Source organism: Halichoerus grypus, chromosome 6 (assembly GCF_964656455.1).
Source record: "Halichoerus grypus chromosome 6, mHalGry1.hap1.1, whole genome shotgun sequence".
Taxonomy (NCBI): Eukaryota; Metazoa; Chordata; class Mammalia; order Carnivora; family Phocidae; genus Halichoerus; species Halichoerus grypus.
In genome coordinates, this window is record NC_135717.1 from 51,570,840 (window position 1) to 51,590,702 (window position 19,863).

The 19,863-nt window shown below is 40.3% G+C and overlaps 1 protein-coding gene across 4 annotated transcripts in view; it reads right to left on the minus strand.

The window, feature by feature from the left end:
• Positions 1 to 3,003: 3,003 nt before the first annotated feature.
• The window catches only part of UPF2 (UPF2 regulator of nonsense mediated mRNA decay), a 109,070-nt gene continuing 92,210 nt past the window's right edge, over positions 3,004 to 19,863 (minus strand). For 3 of the 4 annotated variants that reach the window (XM_078075143.1, XM_078075140.1, XM_078075141.1), the window contains 3 exons: positions 12,940 to 13,081; positions 11,410 to 11,530; positions 3,004 to 4,290 (listed from right to left, as the gene is read on the minus strand). In XM_078075143.1, the coding sequence (XP_077931269.1) occupies positions 4,281 to 4,290; positions 11,410 to 11,530; positions 12,940 to 13,081 (273 nt within the window). In that variant the 3' untranslated portion in view covers positions 3,004 to 4,280. Of the gene's footprint in view, positions 4,291 to 11,405; positions 11,531 to 12,939; positions 13,082 to 19,863 lie in introns of those variants that run through there. The other variant, XM_078075142.1, reaches the window with a different exon arrangement.

Consider the following 19,863-nt stretch of genomic DNA (forward strand, 5'->3'; position numbering starts at 1 on the left):
CACATACACACTCTATGAAAATTAGAACAACTTCCAAGGAAACAAACATTTGAATAATCCAACAATTTTCAAAGGTATTCCTCCAGAAAGCATATCTATTGAGAAAACAGGTAGCTGAATGTCCTTTGGATTTCCAAAGGTTAAAGAAAAAAAATTTTTTTTCAATAAATGAGAATGTAAAAAATGTGATTTTACTATAGGATGCTAGGTATTTTAAAATTTGTTTTAAACGGATCCCACCTCCATTTTATTTTCATTCAAAACAAGTCTAAGGACAAGCATCAGATGGAGAGCTAGACAGTTACACCTCATGCAGCCACAAAAAGTGAAAGGGATGCTTTAATGAGAGGTTGTGTAGATAAAACACTTGGGGTTCTTTACGAACCAACTTGAGAAATAAACTTAGAGCTGTGTGGGAAACCTCGCATTTAAAATCGGAGAGAACCCCAATTTTGGAAAACTGAGTACAGGAATTGTCCCCCCCCATACTTGGTGAGGCCCCTGCAATGGGCCCGCCCCTTGACCGCAGCTCACTGGCCCAAGGTCAGAGACTGCGCCAGCCGGGGCCAGCAGCACCGTGCATGCAGATGTGGCTGCAGACCATCAGGTCGTCTGTAGCTACAGCTACAAGACTTGGTAGATGTCGGCAGCCAAGCTTACAGTCAATGCTGTGAACTGAATCTTGTCCCCTAACCCCAACCCCCAGTGTGACTGTTACTTGGAGGGGGCCTCTATAGGAAGTAACTAAGGTGAAATGAGGTCATAGGGTGGGGCCCTAATGTGACAGGAGTGGTGTTCTTACAAGAGGAAGACGCGGAGGACGCAGAGGGACGAGGAGGGAGGTCACTGTGAGAAGGCCGCCGCCAGCGGCAAGCTAGGGAGAGAGGCCTCCCCAGAACCTGGCCGTGCTGGCACCTCGACCCTGGGCTTCCCCCCTCCACAACTCTGAGAAGTAAATGCTGTTTAAGCTGCCCAGTCTGTGGTACTCTGTGATGGCAGCCTGAGGAGACTTAAGACGGTGAGGAAGAACAAAGCGGAGGAGCAGAAAGCACACATGTCAATTTGGACTGCATTCAGTTACTTCTAAAGCCCAATATACTCTCATGTTGGTTTCAAACGTTAGAATCCTTACAGTCTCCCGTGGGTTTAAACAAATTCAAATTGGTTATCTTTCCTTTGTGACTACATAGCATACTGGGCTTCTGGATAGCTGGAAGGTCATCCATAAATGTGAAAAACCTTAAAACCATTTTAGAAGGAAAAATGTTTCACCTCTGCCTTTCATAAGAGATTTTTTTTTAAAACAAATGTCAAGTTTTCCATTATGAGTGTTATGAAGATATATATACTACAGTGGGCGTTATTAGGAACTCTGAGGTCTACCTCCCTTTGCTATTGGCCTCACCACTCTGGGCCCATTTCCTTCCTATAAAAAAGTTATTTCTGATTACAAAAATTCTGATACCACCAATGACTGACCTCACCACATTAAGTGGTGTGACTTCACCACACTTTCCAGGATGATTCACCATCTGCAGACTGTTTCTTCCAGTACTAACATCCCACACACTCTGGGACTACCACCACCCCAGAGGGCCTGGCTCTGCACCATGCTCTCTTATCTTGTGTGTGTCTGTGTCTTGCTCACGTGGTTGTTAGTTTTCTGGTCTTGCTCCTTCTCAACTCTTCCAGTTACTGCGTGCTACCATTGTCCTTCCTTCCTTCCGTCTGGCCGCGAGGTTTACATGGGCATGTTGGTGACGACTCTGGACAGTGACAGCATTCGAGGTATGGGCGACTCCCACAGTGAAGTGCAGGGACTCACCTGAGGAGGGACCTTTAGGCTGCCCAGAGGCCTTTTTGGCTCATTAGTTCCCAAAAGGAATCAAAGGCTCAAAGTCTGGTATTGGATTTGTTAACATCTGCTTACCTTTAACGGACCATAAAAGGGAAAAAGAGGCCCCAAAGAATGACAAAGTTATGAGAATCGGAATGTTTCCCAAAAGTCAGGAGGCTCTCCCCCTTATTTATTTTTAATAGAAGCAAGCTTGCTGATGGTTTACACATAACCTATCTTACATAGCACTAATCTTTTCGTCACCAGTAATCTATCTTTGTTCCAGTAATCTAGCTGAATAAAGTACCAATGTTGCACACCATCTTATTTGGTCCACTTTCTTTATGGTTCCCAAAACATAGGACACCTGCTACTGATTCTTTCTAGATGAAAGACTGAAGGTGAATTATTATCACAGCTGATTTTCAGATATTCTCTGCCTTGTGCATGATATACATTAGAATGATCTCTGGCTCCCTCTAACAATTTAAAACTTAGAACGTAAAAATAACAACAACTGTAAACCATTCTCCCCAATGTAGAATCACAAGTAATGGCATATCAAACAATGATAAAGATGGCAATGAGGGTGGGAAAATGGGGAAACAGAATTAAGTGGAGTTTGGAAACTTCTTTTAATTAAAAGTTTACTTCTTTTCAAATTCTAACGGCTCTTAGATGAATTTTAGAAATTTTAGCAATAGTGGTCACAATCATTTCTTCGGGATTGTGTAAGGCCACCTTGAAATGAACACCTGGAAAGAAACTGGAAACAATGGTTGTTGTGATTCCTTTCTGAGTTGCATAAGGGCTTTTGTTAATCCTGCTGCACACACATGGGTAAAACCATAAACACTGCCTCACGCTGGGCCAGGCCATGTCAACCTTTTCCATCCTAACCAGCTTTAAGCCTATTCTAAAAATGCTTATTCTACTGGACTCCATGGGCTACCCTGGAGTAGACCCCCAGGTGAGCTGACCCAGGCACCCAGGAAAACCACGCAAACCCAGAATGCCGCAGGGAGAGCAGCACTACCACTAATATGCCCAAGAAACCGTCTCTGAGGCTGCTTCAGAAAGGACGAGGATGACCTTTGAAGACACAGATCTACACATTTAATAAATTTCCAAAACCCAAACCAAATAAAACACAACCATGCCCAATCTAAATTACAACACTTTATTGCAGCATCGGCAAAGGTCAGATTTCTGAAGCTGGTGAAGATCGGGCAGCATTTCCATGTGAAATGTTACAACTTTACAAGTTTTGTTCTTATTTAATTCTACATGCAGAAACTGAAACATGGTAAAAGAAAAAATGCAAAATAGCTAGAAAAAAAAGATGTAATCAAGTTGTAGCATACAGATGTGCTCTTTAACTAAACTTACTACGCCTATCGGAAAGCAAACGAAAGACAACTATCTAATAAATTAACAGACTGCCAGAAACAGACTAAGAACCCTCATTTCTATTTAGTGGGGGGAAAAACAAAACAAAACAAAACAAAAACAAACGCAAAATAAAAGCTCTACTGTTTCCATACTTTGTTTAGAGACATAGGCTGTAAACCCATGAAGGTCAACAAAATCTTCTGATCCCGTTCTTGTTGTCCTTCGTCCATTTGCTGTGACATGCTGACTGGCACGCTGTTTGTTTTCAATGATACTTACAATGGGCTCAACTCTCCCTGTTCCTGGGCTGGTGTCAGACCCCCCTAAGCCATCTGAACTCATTCTCTTTGTATAGTAGAAGTCTTCACATTTCTCTTTTACCCTAATAGGCAATTTTGTATTACTGACTCTGATGGATAAAATGGATTTTTTTTTCTCCCTCATCCCTTGTTTCTCTTGAAACAAATTCCTAAACAAAAGCCTTCCTGGTGGATTATCTGGTATTTGGTTATCTTTCATCATTTTGTTGTCCTGCATGTAAGTTTTTACTAGAAGATTTTACTGCTTGCTCTATACTTTTCTACTGCAGTCCTGGAGCCCCCAATTTTATCTTCTTCCAACATGGGATGTTCAATTCAGAGACACTGTAACTCAAATCAAATTTTAAACTCAAGTTCATTTCCCCCATACCATTACCATCACAACCGTTTCTTCTCTGGCTCAGTCATCTCATTGACACTCTTCTTGGTGTAACTGCTCAGTAGTCAAGTTAACCATCTCATTTCTTGACTGCCATTCTCAAGAGAAGATTAACCCTCACGTGATTTCCATTACAAAAGGCCTTTCCGCCTTATCTGGAAGCGTCGGCTTGTTCCGGTGTTGGCAGAGGCTGCTGTTCCTGCCTCATGGCCCCAGCCTGTCCCAGGTTTAGATTCGCAACGCTCTAGACCGACATGCTGAGATGTGTCCACTGCTCTCATTCAATTGCTGGAGGACTCCACTATCCACAACATCAGATACAGGACCTAATGAAATGACACGTGCTGCTGGATCAACGTCTCCTGGAGGCACAAACAGGGCAACGTTAAAAAGAACTAGTACTGAGGGCAAACCTCTGGCAAGAAAAGGCCCCCTCAACAACCACCAACTGCTGTTTCCTGACGTCTCCCAGGCAAATCAGTGCTTCTTAAAGAGCACACAAACTCCTACTGGACTAAGAAACAACAGGAGCAGAGTGGCACTAAAAAGAGCAATTCTGATGGTGATCAGACGGGTGGTCCTGGAATCTTGCCCATAACTACTTTCTAACGTGCTGAGTGTTTAGGGTTTGTGTAACGGTTGAACGGTGTCCCTCCCCACCCCAATACCCATGTTGAAGTCTAACGCCAGGACCTCAGGATGTGACCTTATTTGGAAAGGGTCAGTGCAGATGTAACTGGTTAAGAGGAGGCCACACTGGAGTAGGACAGGCCCCTAATCCAGTCTGTCCTTCAAAGGAGGATGCACTCAGAGGGAGAATGCCAGGTGAAGATGCAGGTGCAGGGATTGGCAGTGCTGCGGAAGCCAAGGGAGGGCCCCGAACAGACCCCCCCACAGCCGTCAGGAGGAGGCAACCCTGCAGACACCTGCCACCGAGGCAAGCAGTTCTGTGGCCACCGTCACCCAGCGTGTGCTGCTTCCTCTGGCAGCGCTAGCTAATAGTTCGTTGCTCACAAGAAAAGCTTACATGAGGAAGAAACTGATTTCTAAGAATAAGATGTGAATATGGAAAAGTGTATGCGGTGCCTGGGTTGCTCAGTCGTTAAGTGTCTGCCTTCGGCTCAGGTCATGATCCCAGGGTCCTGGGATCGAGCCCCGCATCAGGCTCCCTGCTCAGAGGAGAGCCTGCTTCTCCCTCTCCCTCTGCCTGCCGCTCTGCCTACTTGTGCTCTCTGTCAAATAAATAAAATCTTTAAAAAAAAAAAGAAAAGAAAGAAAGAAAAGTGTATCTTTGGCTGGATATATCTGTAACAGGACTGAACTGAAGGGAACAAGGTAAATAACACAAGTATTCCCTGAGAGAAAGTCGCTCTCCTGAAGTCAAGAGAAATGGTTTAAAATAGAGTTTTGTTTTTTTTTTTTAAAGATTTTATTTATTTGTGAGAGAGAAAATGAGAGACAGAGCATGAGAAGGAGGAGGGTCAGAGGGAGAAGCAGACTCCCTGCCGAGCAGGGAGCCCGATGCGGGACTCGATCCCGGGACTCCAGGATCATGACCTGAGCTGAAGGCAGTGGCCTAACTAACTGAGCCACCCAGGCGCCCCTAAAATAGAGTATTTTAAATAAATACAATAAATGATAAAACAAAATGTCCAGTCTTTGATAAGATAAATACATCCCTGGGCGCCTGGGTGGCTCAGTTGGTTAAGCGACTGCCTTCGGCTCAGGTCATGATCCTGGAGTCCCTGGATCGAGTCCCGCATCGGGCTCCCTGCTCGGCAGGGAGTCTGCTTCTCCCTCTGACCCTCCCTCCTCTCATGTGCTCTCTCTCATTCTCTCTCTCTCAAATAAATAAATAAAATCTTTGAAAAAAAAAAAAAAAAAAAAAGATAAATACATCCCTGAATATAGTATAGAATGTCATTTGACTACTTTATAGGCAAACAATCATTTGAGAGATTTGAAAATTTAAGAGCTCAAAAAATACAGTATACACTTTGGATGAAATGCTATTCTACAAGGGACTCTATTTTACAACAAAAGTATCATTTATTTAACTTTACAGTAAGGACATAAAGAAAATACCTAATAAAAAATGCACATCTTGGGGTGCCTGGTTGGCTCAGTCGGTTAAGCGTCTGCCTTCGGCACAGGTCATGATCTCAGGGTCCTGGGATCGAATCCTGCGTCAGGCTCCCTGCTCAGTGGGGAGTCTGCTTCTCCCTCTGCCCCTCCCCCTGCTTGTGCTTGTGCGCGCACTCTCTCTCTCTCTCTCAAATAAATAAAATCTTAAAAAAAATGCATATCTCCTGGGGCGCCTGGGTGGCTCAGTCGTTAAGCGTCTGCCTTCGGCTCAGGTCATGATCCCAGGGTCCTGGGATCGAGCCCGCATCAGGCTCCCTGCTCAGCGGGAAGCCTGCTTCTCCCTCTCCCACTCCCCCTGCTTGTGTTCCCTCTCTCACTGTGTCTCTGTCAAATAAATAAGTAAAAATCTTTAAAAAAAAAAAAAAAAAAAGGCACAACTCCTTAAGATGGGTTAAAAAAGTCCAGTAGTATAACACCCTACTCAGAGTGTGATCTGCATTCTAGAAGCTCTGACATCACCTGGGAGATGTTAGAAATGAGCGAGAACTAGCAGTTTTTAATAAGAGTCACTAAGATTAAATTATGTATTTTAGGGGCACCTGGGCAGCTCAATTGGTTGAGCAACTGACTCTTGATTTCAGCTCAGGTTAGGATCTCAGGACCATGAGACTGAGCCCTGCATCGGGCTCCATGCTGGATGTGGAGCCTGCTGAGGATACTCTCTCCCTCTCTCTCTGCCCTCCCACCCCCCATCCCTGTTCGTGTGCATGCTCTAAAAAAAAAAAAAAAATGTGTGTGTGTGTGTGTGTGTTTTAAAGTTGAAGGAGCACTGGTTTAATTCATACGGATTTTAGCACAGAAACCATATCAGCACTAACACCTGCCAAAGATTTGAAGTTTCACAGTATTTTCAACACTGGCAGAGTGGAAAACAACCTTTTCTGCACTGATTAACTGTTTTACTAGAACACTATTGCCATTTTAACGCATTCTAAGCAAATGCCTATGCTTTGTTAGGGTATCACTGCCCAGTGAGAAGGGCTGCAATTTTAATTTACAGCCTATTTTAAGGATCCCTTGTGATTAGAAAAATTTTTAAATCATTATAATTAATGCCTGGGAACCTATCAAAATCTGTCTTAATAACCAGTATCCAAATGAATTTCCCCTTATCTGCCATATAACATGGACAATATTAATAACTAATTTTTTAAAATAAACAGTAGCCAAGTTAAAGAGTCAAGTTGAAAACAGTTTCTCAGACCTGACTCAAGTTTTCTTCTCCCTCCTCTGTTTAGGAATTCACCTCGCAGCACGTTCTCCCTAAGGGATCTGAAGAACCACTGCTCTAGATACACATCTTTCTACTGTCTGGCCCAGTGTTAAAAATAGAAAATAAATAAAGAGGTGCCAAACCACCAGGAGATTCCACCCCACCAGTTATGTTCCTTCAAACGACTGCATTTCTTCAATTAAAACTTATGTTTAAAAAAAATGGCAAAGAACATTTGATGCTCGAATGGGTCAAAAACTTTTGTTTACATGATTGCTTGTTCCTCTCCATGTTCACTCACGACTGTATTACAAGAGCACTGGCTTTGAAAATACCATAATACTTTACAGAGAGCCACTTTTAAGAATGATGGACAAGGGGCGCCTGGGTGGCTCAGTCGTTGAGCGTCTGCCTTCGGCTCAGGTCATGATCCCAGGGTCCTGGGATCGAGCCCCTGCATCGGGCTCCCTGCTCGGCGGGAAGCCTGCTTCTCCCTCTCCCACTCCCCCTTCTTGTGTTCCCTCTCTCACTGTCTCTCTCTCTGTCAAATAAATAAATAAAATCTTTAAAAAAAAAAAGAATGATGGACAAGTCAGCATTTTTTATTGAGTTATGATTTTAAGAATAGATTTAAAACAGGAAGAGATTGTAGCTCAAAAATTGGACTTTCACAAAATCAGGAAATGAGGAAAGAAGAGTTAGGGAGCAGAGCTTAGGGAAAAAAGTTTTTAAATGACTAAATACAGATTTTTACAAGTTTCTCTGTCCGTTCAACAAATATTAACTGAGCATCTACTATGTGCTACGCACAAGAGCCACAGAGGAGTTATAATAGAAAACAAGGCAAGGCTTCATTTCTGCCCTCAATCTTCAGTCTCATGGGGGATAAAGACAAGGTAGTAGATGATTACACAGGACAAGGTCTGTAGAAATACAGCGAGCAAGGGCAGCATATATGCACCAACCTACGTCAGACTTGAGAATATCAAGGTAAGATCTGAAGGAAGAGCAGGAGATATCCAGAAGAAAATTCCAAACAGAGAACACAACTAGAAGGACTAAAAGACCAGCGTGGTTGGGAGTAGAGGAAGAGAAAGAGATAAAGCCAATAAGGTAAACAACCGCCCCCCTCCCCCCATCATGTAGGGCCACGGTAACCAAGTTTAGGAGTTTGGACTTTATCCTACAAGCCATGAGGAGCCACTGATGGGTTTTAAGCAGAAGAGTTCACTTACTCAGACAGCAGATGTGCATATTAGAAAGAACACTGCAAGTACAGCAAAGAGAATGAACTGGAAGGGGTTGATATTGGAGACTGAGAAGCAGATCAGGGGGCTGCTGGCAACAATCCAATAAGAGGTGATAGTAGCTTGATCTGGGGGTCTCAGCAGCGGAGGTAGAATAAAATAGGCAAGTGTGAGAGGCATTCAGTAGTACAATCAAAGGATTTGTTAATTAACTAGACACGGAAACTGAGGGAGAGAACAGTCCAAACTTAAACCTCCTTTTCTAGTGTGGACAACTGGCCCAGCAGTGCCTCCACTCAGCTGAGCCAGAGAACAGAGGAGGAGAGAGGCCTGGGGGCAGGGACACACCTTCTAGGTGGTTGTTTAGAAGACCAGTGAATGAATATACAGTCGGAAACTAAAACATGCGACCTGAGCTGGAGCAATGGATGGTAAGTTTGCCACAGGAGGGAAGGACACCTCCCATGGAGAGTATACAAGGGTAAGAGAGGAGGGCCTAGGACTGACCCTGAGGGACATGAGCGTCTCCAGGCAGAAGCAAGCTCATAACGAAGTCAGGAGACAGGAGGAGGAGTCAAGGAGGGAAGAGAAAGACCTGAAGACAGGACAGCTATGTAAGTCCAGGGAAGAGAGTATGTCAAGAAAAAGAGGGTCCACATGCTGAATGAAACACTGGGAGGCACAGCTGGAGGCGGAGGGGAGGGAAGGAGGGCAGCAGACTGCAGTCAGCCACACCAGTGAGAGGTGAGGAAGAAACAGCAAATATGGTCAATCCTTTCAAGTTTGGTTTACTAGGGGCTGGAAGGAGGGAAGGAAAACAAGAAGTTAACGAAAAGAATTCTAAAACACAACTGAGTAACTGGTACCAAACTAAGAAAAGCGTACCTTTATGTTCATCTGTTACACATCTATTAGCATATGTAAGTTTACACATCTGTTTTCCCCTATTTTTTTTCCTATTGCTTAAGAAATGCCTGGTACTTGGGCGCCTGGGTGGCTCAGTTGGTTAAGCGACTGCCTTCGGCTCAGGTCATGATCCTGGAGTCCCTGGATCGAGTCCCGCATCGGGCTCCCTGCTCGGCAGGGAGTCTGCTTCTCCCTCTGACCCTCCCCGCTCTCATGTGCTCTCTCTCATTCTCTCTCTCAAATAAATAAATAAAATCTTTAAAAAAAAAAAAAAAAAAAAAAAGAAATGCCTGGTACTTAATAAACTTTCAATGAATTTTTTAAAAAATATATGACTTGGACAGAATTAGCTCTTTCAAATACCTATGCTTAGTTTTCCCACTAGACTGTAAGCTTGAGCATAAAGACTTGTTCTTTTTGTACTTTTAATTTGCCACAGTGCAGGACTGAACCCATGGCAGGTGTGGAATGAGTGAAAGCTGAGGGGGGCATATCGTATGGCAAGTACCAATTATGTATCAAATGTCAAACTTACTGATTCTTAAATCCACCCAAACATTTAAAAATGGGGAAAAATTAGGAAAATACACTATACTTGCATTATGTGACTAAAGAAGGGATTAGGTATTAATAGAAATAATGCCGTTCAGAGATGTGAAGCTGTAATACAGAAAGGTGAAGTTGGTGGAAAACATCAAGATAAAAATATTCTAATAGTTCTGTTTGCCAACCACGAGACAAGAGAAACGGGTATTATCAAGACACTGATATATATTTAAAGCTCTGTAAGAAAATGTAAAGAGCAGAAAACTAAAATTTTTATGGCTTGTTAAAACTACCTATGTTCTATGTTTTAGTGGCAATAAAAGGTTTTATTAAAGGGCCTTAATGAAGCTTGGATAATTAAAAATAACCTAGTATCTTATGCCTCATTAGATGGATTTGTACATCAGTTCTAGCTTGGATTTCTAAAAACACTACACTCACTAGATGTTAAAAAACAGACCCCTAAACTGTCATGACAAACCAATGTGCTAACCTGTAATCTGACCAGAGTTGTCTGAGCGTATAGGTCAAAGAAAAATGTTATCAGGAACACACAAACATAGATTGAGTACAAGACAGAGATCTGCACTTTCCCAGCACTGCTGTCTACAGTAATGAACTATTCTGCTCCCCATCCCTAGCACACTTCCTCCCACACCCAACTTGCCTGCCCCGACATCAAGGTGACATCTTGGGACTGCTGTATGTCCTTAGCCTAAAACACCAATACCCTGAAGGAGATCAATAAGTAAGAGCAGCAAGGCCAAAGTCATCTTTGATTATAACCCAACCACAAGACAGAAAATTGAGTTGATGGTATGGGTCTTTAGATCAGATCCCAGAAAACTTTAAATAATTTTCTCCCTTAAAAGAAGATGAATAAGGTCTTTTTAGGAATCTTCTATGTGAAATTCCTTATGGAATTGTAACTATTTCACTTTAAGCAACTCAAGTTTAAGTAGAACTGGCATGGATCCCAGCAGGACATTCTATAATTAAAAACAAACAAAATACCTCAAAACAAACTCAGCCTGCAGGCTTGAAAGTCTAGGAAATAGGTTTTGAGTTTTTGTAAGCATTACTCAACACTGACCTAAAAAATTCTAACACAAAAGTGTGTGATTTCTCTCAAACTCATCTATAACTAGTCATCTCTGTGAATGCAAAAGAGAAAATTAAAGAATCCAAAGAAGTCCACTCAGAGAGTGAAAGCCAAGATCAATGTGGCTGAAATTAAAAAACAAAAAACTGTAATTATTTTATAAATACATTTTCTTTTCTCAAATGCCTACAACTCGAAGACTTCTCTATTTTGCTAAAAATTAGGCCTTTATCATTAAGTATAATCCAGAACTATCTAATTTATTCATACAGACATCATGAAAAACAAGTAGCTAAAGGAGGAAAAAAAGAGACCATCTTACCTCCCACCAGTCTTAAAGATTAGATCCGCATTAGGTGCTCCCTTTGGATGTTGGTAACGAGGCCGCCGCTCCCGATTGGTGTTTGCTGGAGCTGGGCGCTGGGCAAGAGATTGCAGCATTTCTGTAAGCAGGAGCAAAACAGAAAAGGTGGTTAACTGTGGTAAATGCACTCCCCTCTATGAAGCAAATAAAACCCTAGGGAGATCAAGTTTATTAGTTCAGTCAAGTAGGTGATTAAAGAAAAATAACAATTACACAGACTGCAATGATTAAGAAGTTCTGAAAGAGCACATCAAGAGAGGAGACATGCTCTTTAAGCATTTAATATCCAAAAAAAAAAGCATTTAATATCCAATATCCCCCGTACTGTCAATCTGGCCACTACATAAGTGTGAAGCGGTAAAACAGTATGAGAAGCAGTCTAGTTCAATAGCTACAAACACAGCATCTGGAGCCAGACAATACTGGTTCAAATCCCAGCTCTGCCACTTACTAGCCATGGGACTGCAGTTCATTTCCCTAAATGTCAAATGGGGATAATAATAAGCACTTATCTCCTGGAATTGTGGTGAGGGTTAAGTGCTTTGTAAAAGTACGTAAGTCAGTGTCCAGCCCATAGTAAGCACTTACGCTGAGTGTTAGCTATTATTACTGATTGTTAAAAATGTTGGGTATCTACCAGAAGAGATTCTAGAAGAGAGATTTGAAGGTCAAAAACCAAGTATTTATTTACTTAACAATCTCTCTTGCACAGAAAGCAGTCTGTCAGTACAGTGCTATATAAACAGCCATGTTATGGCTCTAAAATCTGGGGGCCACAGAAACACCAAGAGGCTGGCTTATGAAGTTCGTGGACTCTATACATAAGGTTCCACTTAGTTGAAAAGTGCTGGGTACATCTGCACGAAACCAGAATCTTAATTTGGGTACACCCTCAAATCTGAAGAAGCATGGGGTCCTTGAGACAGGACTCCCAAACAGACAAATGAGATAATAAATATGTGTTGCATTAATTGCTCACAGATGACTGGCAACATGAGGCAATTAAAAACTGATTATCATCTCAGTTGCAAACATAGCTCTAAATAGTACAGACTTCAACTGAATTACGGAGTTAGCAAAATACGATGAAAATTACATTACTGTTATTTTGCAAGTTAAGATAGAATGGAATATAAAAACAATTTCTTTTTTTTTTTTTTTAAAGATTTTATTTATTTATTTGAGAGAGAGAGAATGAGAGACAGAGAGCAAGAGAGGGAAGAGGGTCAGAGGGAGAAGCAGACCCCCCGCTGAGCAGGGAGCCCGACGTGGGACTCGATCCCGGGACTCCAGGATCATGACCTGAGCCGAAGGCAGTCGCTTAACCAACTGAGCCACCCAGGCGCCCTATAAAAACAATTTCTTAAGCTAAATATTTACAAAGATGACATGAAAGGGAGGTGAGGGTAAAAACTCTTGATATTCTGTATTTAAAAATCCCAAAGAGCATAAAACTTTTCTACTTCTGTCCTATAAAGGATTGTTTACCTTGATAATCTTCTTGCTCTTGCCGTTCATTGATATCTAATGTGAGCTTTTTCATTCTCATCCTCTCTTCTTGTTCTGCCTGTTGCTGGTTCCAGTGATTTGCAGCAAGTTGGGAAGACATGGGTACATTAAGGATCTTAAACTGAGAAAAAATAAGAAAGAAATAACAAATGGCTTGAGAAAATTGAAGAAAAAAGATTTCAAATAAAATGCTAAGTAGAATTAAACAAATTTAGAAAAATAATGTCTTTCCTCTAAGTCAATAAACACAGTATCATCTAAGAACATAAACAGATAATAGTCTTAATCTTCTAGAGACAAACCCACTGGGTTGGATAGGAAGTGGAAGACCATCAAGTTCAACCTCAAGAAAAGTAGAAGCTCCTCTTTCCTGCACTCTGTTTGGAAGCACTCATCTAGCAAAAGGGTATCAATTTCCATCATAAAGACTTTATAATTGTCAAAAAGACTTTTATATAGCAAGCTGTAACCTTCATCCTTTTCATTTCTATCCTCTGGAGCCAGTTCTGGCCTCCTGGACGATACAGATCAAATCTACTCCATCTTTAGTACCGACACACCTTCTTACTTCTAAAGAGAGAATGCAAGGTTGGAACAGAGGAAGAGTTAAGCAACTGCCCTACAAGATCTATTTCTCTGTTATGGGAGAGAGTCCTTATCTACGAAAAGTTTTGTTTTTAGCAGGATGTCCCTGGTTAGGATTGTGCAAGGTACACAAACCTAGATAGAATCTATGAGTTTAAGGGCTCCCTGGAAATCGTTGAGTAACCTACATAACTACGTGAACACAAAATGGAAATTCTCTCTGCTGTGTATAATGTGCACACCTCAGTTAAGAGACCTCCTCTAATACTCTGGGTCAAGGGCATGCCTGATGAGGAAAGAAAGGACACAGAGACCTGTGCTCAGGATCCCAGACTTCTCTGGTTGATCTATGCAATTTTGAATGCTTGCATCCTTGAAATTATTAGTAAAGCTTAACACTGTGTAAGTCTCTAATTCATCTGAATCTGATTTGACAATCTCATTCTTCATATTATCTCAGATGTCCTCTCTTTTGGTATTCGCTTTTATATGATGCACTTTAGTCAGTCAATATTCCTCTTAAAATGTAATACCCAGAACACTAAATGCACCAGCTCAGATACACTAAGGTGAAAAATACTAAGTGTGGGTAGTGTAGTGTAGAAACATCTACAAACCGGGCGCCTGGGTGGCTCAGTTGGTTAAGCGACTGCCTTCGGCTCAGGTCATGATCCTGGAGTCCCGGGATCGAGTCCCGCATCGGGCTCCCTGCTCAGCAGGGAGTCTGCTTCTCCCTCTGACCCTCCCCCCTCTCATGGGCTCTCTCTCTCTCCTCTCATCCTCTCTCAAATAAATAAAATCTTTAAAAAAAAAAAAAAAAAGAAACATCTACAAACCCAACTAACTACATTTTTATCACAGTAGATAACCAAGTATCTCCTATATCAAAATAAAAATATGTTTAAGGTAGTCCATTTGGCTACAAGCCAGAAGACTTCACCAACCTCACCCGTTCTCCCCAGTGAGGTTAGTTTGATTTAATGTGCTCTTAGTGGTCAAGGACAGACTCCTTGCAACTATCCCTTTCTATTTTATGAGTTCAAAACCATCTTTTAAAGAAAAAAACACATACACATACAATCAAGAAAACCTCACTGCAATCAAGATAATGAGTATGTCCATTACCTCCAAAGGCTCCTCTGTCCCCCTGTAACCCATCTTTTCCTCTACCCCACCCCCAGGCAACTGCTAACTTGATTTCTGTCACTACTGATCAGTTTGAACTTTCTAAAATTTTATGTAAGTTGAATCATACAATACATATTTTATTTTGCCCAGCTTCCTTTAATTCCCACAATGATTCTGAGATGCATCCATGTTACTGTATGCATGAATAGTTTGTACCTTTTTATCGTAGAGCAGTATTTCTTTGTATGAAGGTACTGTAATTTGCTTATCTGCTCACTTGTTGATAGCCCTTGGGGTTTCTATTTTAGGTTATTACAAATACATTTACAAACGTTTGTGTGAACATAGGTCTCCATTTCTCTTAAATGCAAAATGCTAGTAATGAAAAGCTGGGAATAGCTGGTGTATTTTATTTTTTATTCTTTTTAATTTTTTTAATGATTTTATTTTTTTAAAGTAAGCTCTATACCCAAAGTGGGGCTTGAACTCATGACCCCGAAATCAAGAGTAACATGCTTTACCAAGTGAGCCAGCCAGGCACCCTGTGGTGTGTTTTAATTTTCAAGAAACTACAAAAATATTTTCCAAAGTATTTGCACCATTTTACATTCCACTAGCAGTGTACAAGAGTTCTGGTTCCTCCACACCCTTGCCAACACTTGGGATGGCCAGTCTTTTTAATTTTAGCCATTCTAGTGAGTATATAATGGTATTTTCACTTTGGCTTTAATTTTCATTTTCCTCATCACTAAAATCATCTGTTTTAAAATTCAATCTAGAATTATGCTAGAAGTTGATATAAGTTTACCGGATTGTACAGTTTTCAGAATGTACTTTTCCCTTGCTCTTTGAACAAGGAAATTATTTGCCCATTATGAATCTTTTGACTACTGCCTCATTCTGAAAGACTTTTTCTAAGTTTAATGACAACTGCTTTATAATTACATATAGAAGTTATTTCAGTCTTTGAAGATATAATTTGTTTTTAACTAAAGACTGGGACTCATTTAAAGTAGATAAATTATCCCTTTTGACACTATCTAATTTTACCCAATCTTCAACTTAACCTTCCAGGTTGAAATCTTCCTTGTTGATAAAAGCGAAAGTGAATAGCTGGTTTTTGTTTTGTTTTGTTTTCCAAAAATCTCTCCACAAGCAGTGGGATTACCCTTCCTTGTTCTTATGACCCTGAACATAGCCTTTTAAAAAGTACTTCCTTTTGTCAACTGTACTTCAATTAAAAGAAAAAGCATTTCCACATCCTCATTACATCTCCTTTAAAAACTGCTAGTTATAGACTGTTTATTTCTAAATTTTACTATATATGGTCTGAAGACGGTCCATTTCTCCTTCATCCACAATTACAAATTCTGTGCACCTACATCTCTAAATCCAGGTGCTATAAACTATTGGTAGAGAAAAGCTGAATTAAAACGGACACTGAAGGGGCGCCTGGGTGGCTCAGTTGGTTAACCGTCTGCCTTTGGCTCAGGTCAAGATCCCAGGGTCCTGGGATCGAGTCCCACATCGGGCTCCCTGCTCAGCGAGTAGTCTGCTTGTCTCTCTCCCTCTGCTTGTGTTCTCTCTCTCACTTGCTCTCTCTCTCTCAAATAAATAAAACCTTAAAAAATAAAGTAAAAAAAAAACAAAAACAAAAAAACCCCAAAAACAAGAACCCAGACATTGCAAACAGAGGTGGGCCAAATTATTATGACAACAGAGACAGAGATGTCAAATTCTAGAAAGACCACAACAATGAGAACAATTTCCAGAATGATGACTTGAAGCAATTTTCCAATCTTCCCTTAACAGTATAATTGTGAAATCTGGTTAGCAGACATATCAGAGCTACAAATACTCTAAATAAAATTTAATCTGCCAGTATAAATCAATAAAGACAGAGCTATATAAATTAATACATTAGTTTTAAAGATATAATTACACAAAAAAGAACAATGTCTGAAATACAGTAGGAATTCAATATGTTTTAGCTGTTACTGTTATTACCACAATTACTTTCTTATTTGTATTATTAGTAAGAAATCTGGGCAATGTTGAGTACTGTCTTCAGTGAAATACAAAATACTAGGTTTCAAGAATCACAGCTAAATTTTAAGTCACTCTCTGTTCCTAGTATCAAATAAGATGCCTTATTTGAGATGATAAGGATAAAGAGAGGTAAAAATCTGAGTTTCTCAAGGTAAATTACAGACTCCAATATTACAACGCTCTTACTTATTCAGCTAGCTGCTTTTCCTCAATAGCTTTACAAACTGTTTTTAAACATGTATAAATATATGCAAACGCATAAAGAGTGACCTACTGTTTCACAAAATACTCAAGGCAAAGCAGCCCAATAAGAAAGGCAGACAATTTCTTGATCCCCATAAAATCACAAGCTGCAATTCTAAGATGCTTCTCTGTCACCACATTAACACACACAGAGAAAACAGGGTGGCCGTTTTTTTCCCCTTACTGGGTTTCTGATAAAAACATCTGAACTGTCCTTCATAATTTAGTACTGAAGAGACTAATAATGATGGTACTTACCACACTAATGAAACAGTATAAAACATTATTTCATAATGATTTGATCAAAAATGTGAAAAATGTAGGTTTCTATTCATTTATAAGACTGACTTGAGACAAGTTCTACAAAAGAAAATGTTCTCAAGTGCTTAAAAGGGATATGAAAGAGGGCACCTGAGTGGCTCAGTCAGTTAAGCGTCTGCCTCTGGCTTGGGTCGTGATCCCAGGGTCCTGGGATCGAGTCCAGCATCGAGCTCCCTGCTCAGCGGGGAGCCTGCTACTCCCTCTCCCTCTGCCCCCCGGCTCATGCTCTCTCTCTCTCACTCTATCTCAAATAAATAAAATCTTTTTTAAAAAAAAAGGATATAAAAGAGATAGTAATAAATACAGAGAGCACAAGAGACCAATTTCCTGATGCCACCCTCACCAAGTGCCTTTATGTAAAGCTGCCAAAACATTTTTAAAAAAGAGTTACTACTTTATAGCAAATTAGATGACAAAAAGATTGAAGTCACTCAAACTAGATTTTCTGGAATACAATAATTGCAATAAAGGTGATTTAGGTTGTATTTTAAAGCTATTTCATAATTGTAGTTGAAATTGAAATACACACACACACACACACACAATCCCAAGTATCAATTGCTCCAGTCAAAAGATATATAAAACAAATGATGACTCCTTATAAATATTAACTGCAAAAAAATGGGTTGTTTACAAGTATTAAGCTATAATAAATATACTACACATTTGTTTAGAGCAATCAAAAAAGCTCTTTAGAACATTATATAATGGTTCTATTGAAACTTGTTTTAATGATCAAAACATTTTATTTCAATTCATTATTCTAATTCATAAATGTTTAAATCTAGAAAAATAAATTATGACTAGCATTATGCTCTTTTCAACTACTCATTTCATTGGTACAAACTTTTATTTTCCTAATGACTACAGAAGAAAGTTATTTCTGAGCACAAATCTGGTGCACAAAGAGATCATTCACTTAAGAACTAAAGATTCCTATAAGGCAAAACATTTAATATTTCTAAAAAAACCGTTGCACCAGAAGGGCCAACACCCAAAAGTTAAATAAAGAAATAAAAATCAGAACAAAATAACTTTCTTTTTCAGACCACAAAGTACCAGTGATGTTTCTTCAAATAATGTTCTTAAAATTGAACATTCTCCAAAATTCCAAATAAAGTGTATGAGTTGAAAATTTACTTAATAACCAAGTACTCTGAGCTCTCGTTTCATACTTGCTAATATATTTTTAGTAAAGTTCAATAAAAATGTTTCCTTAAAAATTAAAATTTCACATTTTAAGAAATAAGGATTTCCAATCCTCATTTTGTGTAAAGTTATATAGTATATAATCTGTCTACTTTAAACCCAAAATATTCCTTCTAAAAAATAAACACTTAAGTTTTACTTTGGTCGATACAATTTAGAATTTAGGACTACTGAAATGAATTTATTTTTCAAAGTTCAGAAGTTTCTTAGGGTAGGCTATGGTTTAATTTATGACTGCATGTCCTTTTTTAAAAAGGTCAAATGGGGTATATGAATTGACAAAGTTAAAATGAATTTTCACATGTGCCTCACAAAAGAGAGGGACAAATGAAGAAAATGGATTATTTAAATTTTGTGCAATTTGATCTTCACAGAAAGATATTCCTAAGCCCCTTTTAGATAAGAAAAATGGTTTGGGGCACCTGGGTGGCTCAGTCGGTTAAGCATCTGACGTCAACTCAGGTCATGATCTCAGGGTCCTGAGATTGAGCCCCATGTGGTGGGGCTCCCCACTCAGTGGGGAGTCTGCTTGTCCCTCTGTCCATCCCCCCACTCCACTCATACTTTCTCTCAAATAAATAAATGAAATCTTAAAAAAAAAAAAGATAAGAAAAAAGTATGCCAGTAATACAAATGTTCAGTAGCTGCACTGGATGGGAACCAGTGCATATCTAACTGAAGTTGCCAAGTACTGCCCCTCACAATAAAAACAAAAAACAAAAAAAACAAAAAACTCTCTCTTGTGCCCAGAAAATCTGGTATGGGGTGGGGGAGGAGCTAAGAGCTTTTAAAGAAAACAGAGAATGAAGCAGACCTAATATGTAATGACTGAAATAGAACAGTGAGACTCAGACAACGAAGTAGTCCCTAGGAAAGAAAAGCAAAAACTCTGGGCTTTGAGAATCCTGGGAATCAGGATGAACTAGCAGTTTCAGGTGCTCTGACGAGAGCAGTTCTGCAAAGATCTTGATTCAACACCAAGTTTAGGGTCTTGATTTAAAAAACCTCTTATTTTTCTAGGGACTGAGTGGAGGACAGGGGAGCGGGGGGATTGCTAGAGCTCAAACCTGGCCTGAGGGTGGGCGAAGGCAGAGCTCCCCTAAATGCACAATAACCCCAGAGGCCGGGATGGAGGGAAGGCTGGGACTGGAAAGGAATGATGAAGGCAGTATTTCAAAGACACAGCAGTGCCCTGAGCCTGAGCCAAAGCCAAAGACATACAACATGATGTGACGTCTTCCCCGGCCCCCCTTCCCAGGATTCTAATTGGTGCATGGTTTCTGGATCTGGAGATTTCCTTGCAATACAGCAAAATAATGGTATCCTGGACAACCCTGAGCCTCCGAGTATTTGGGGGTCATCTCTTGG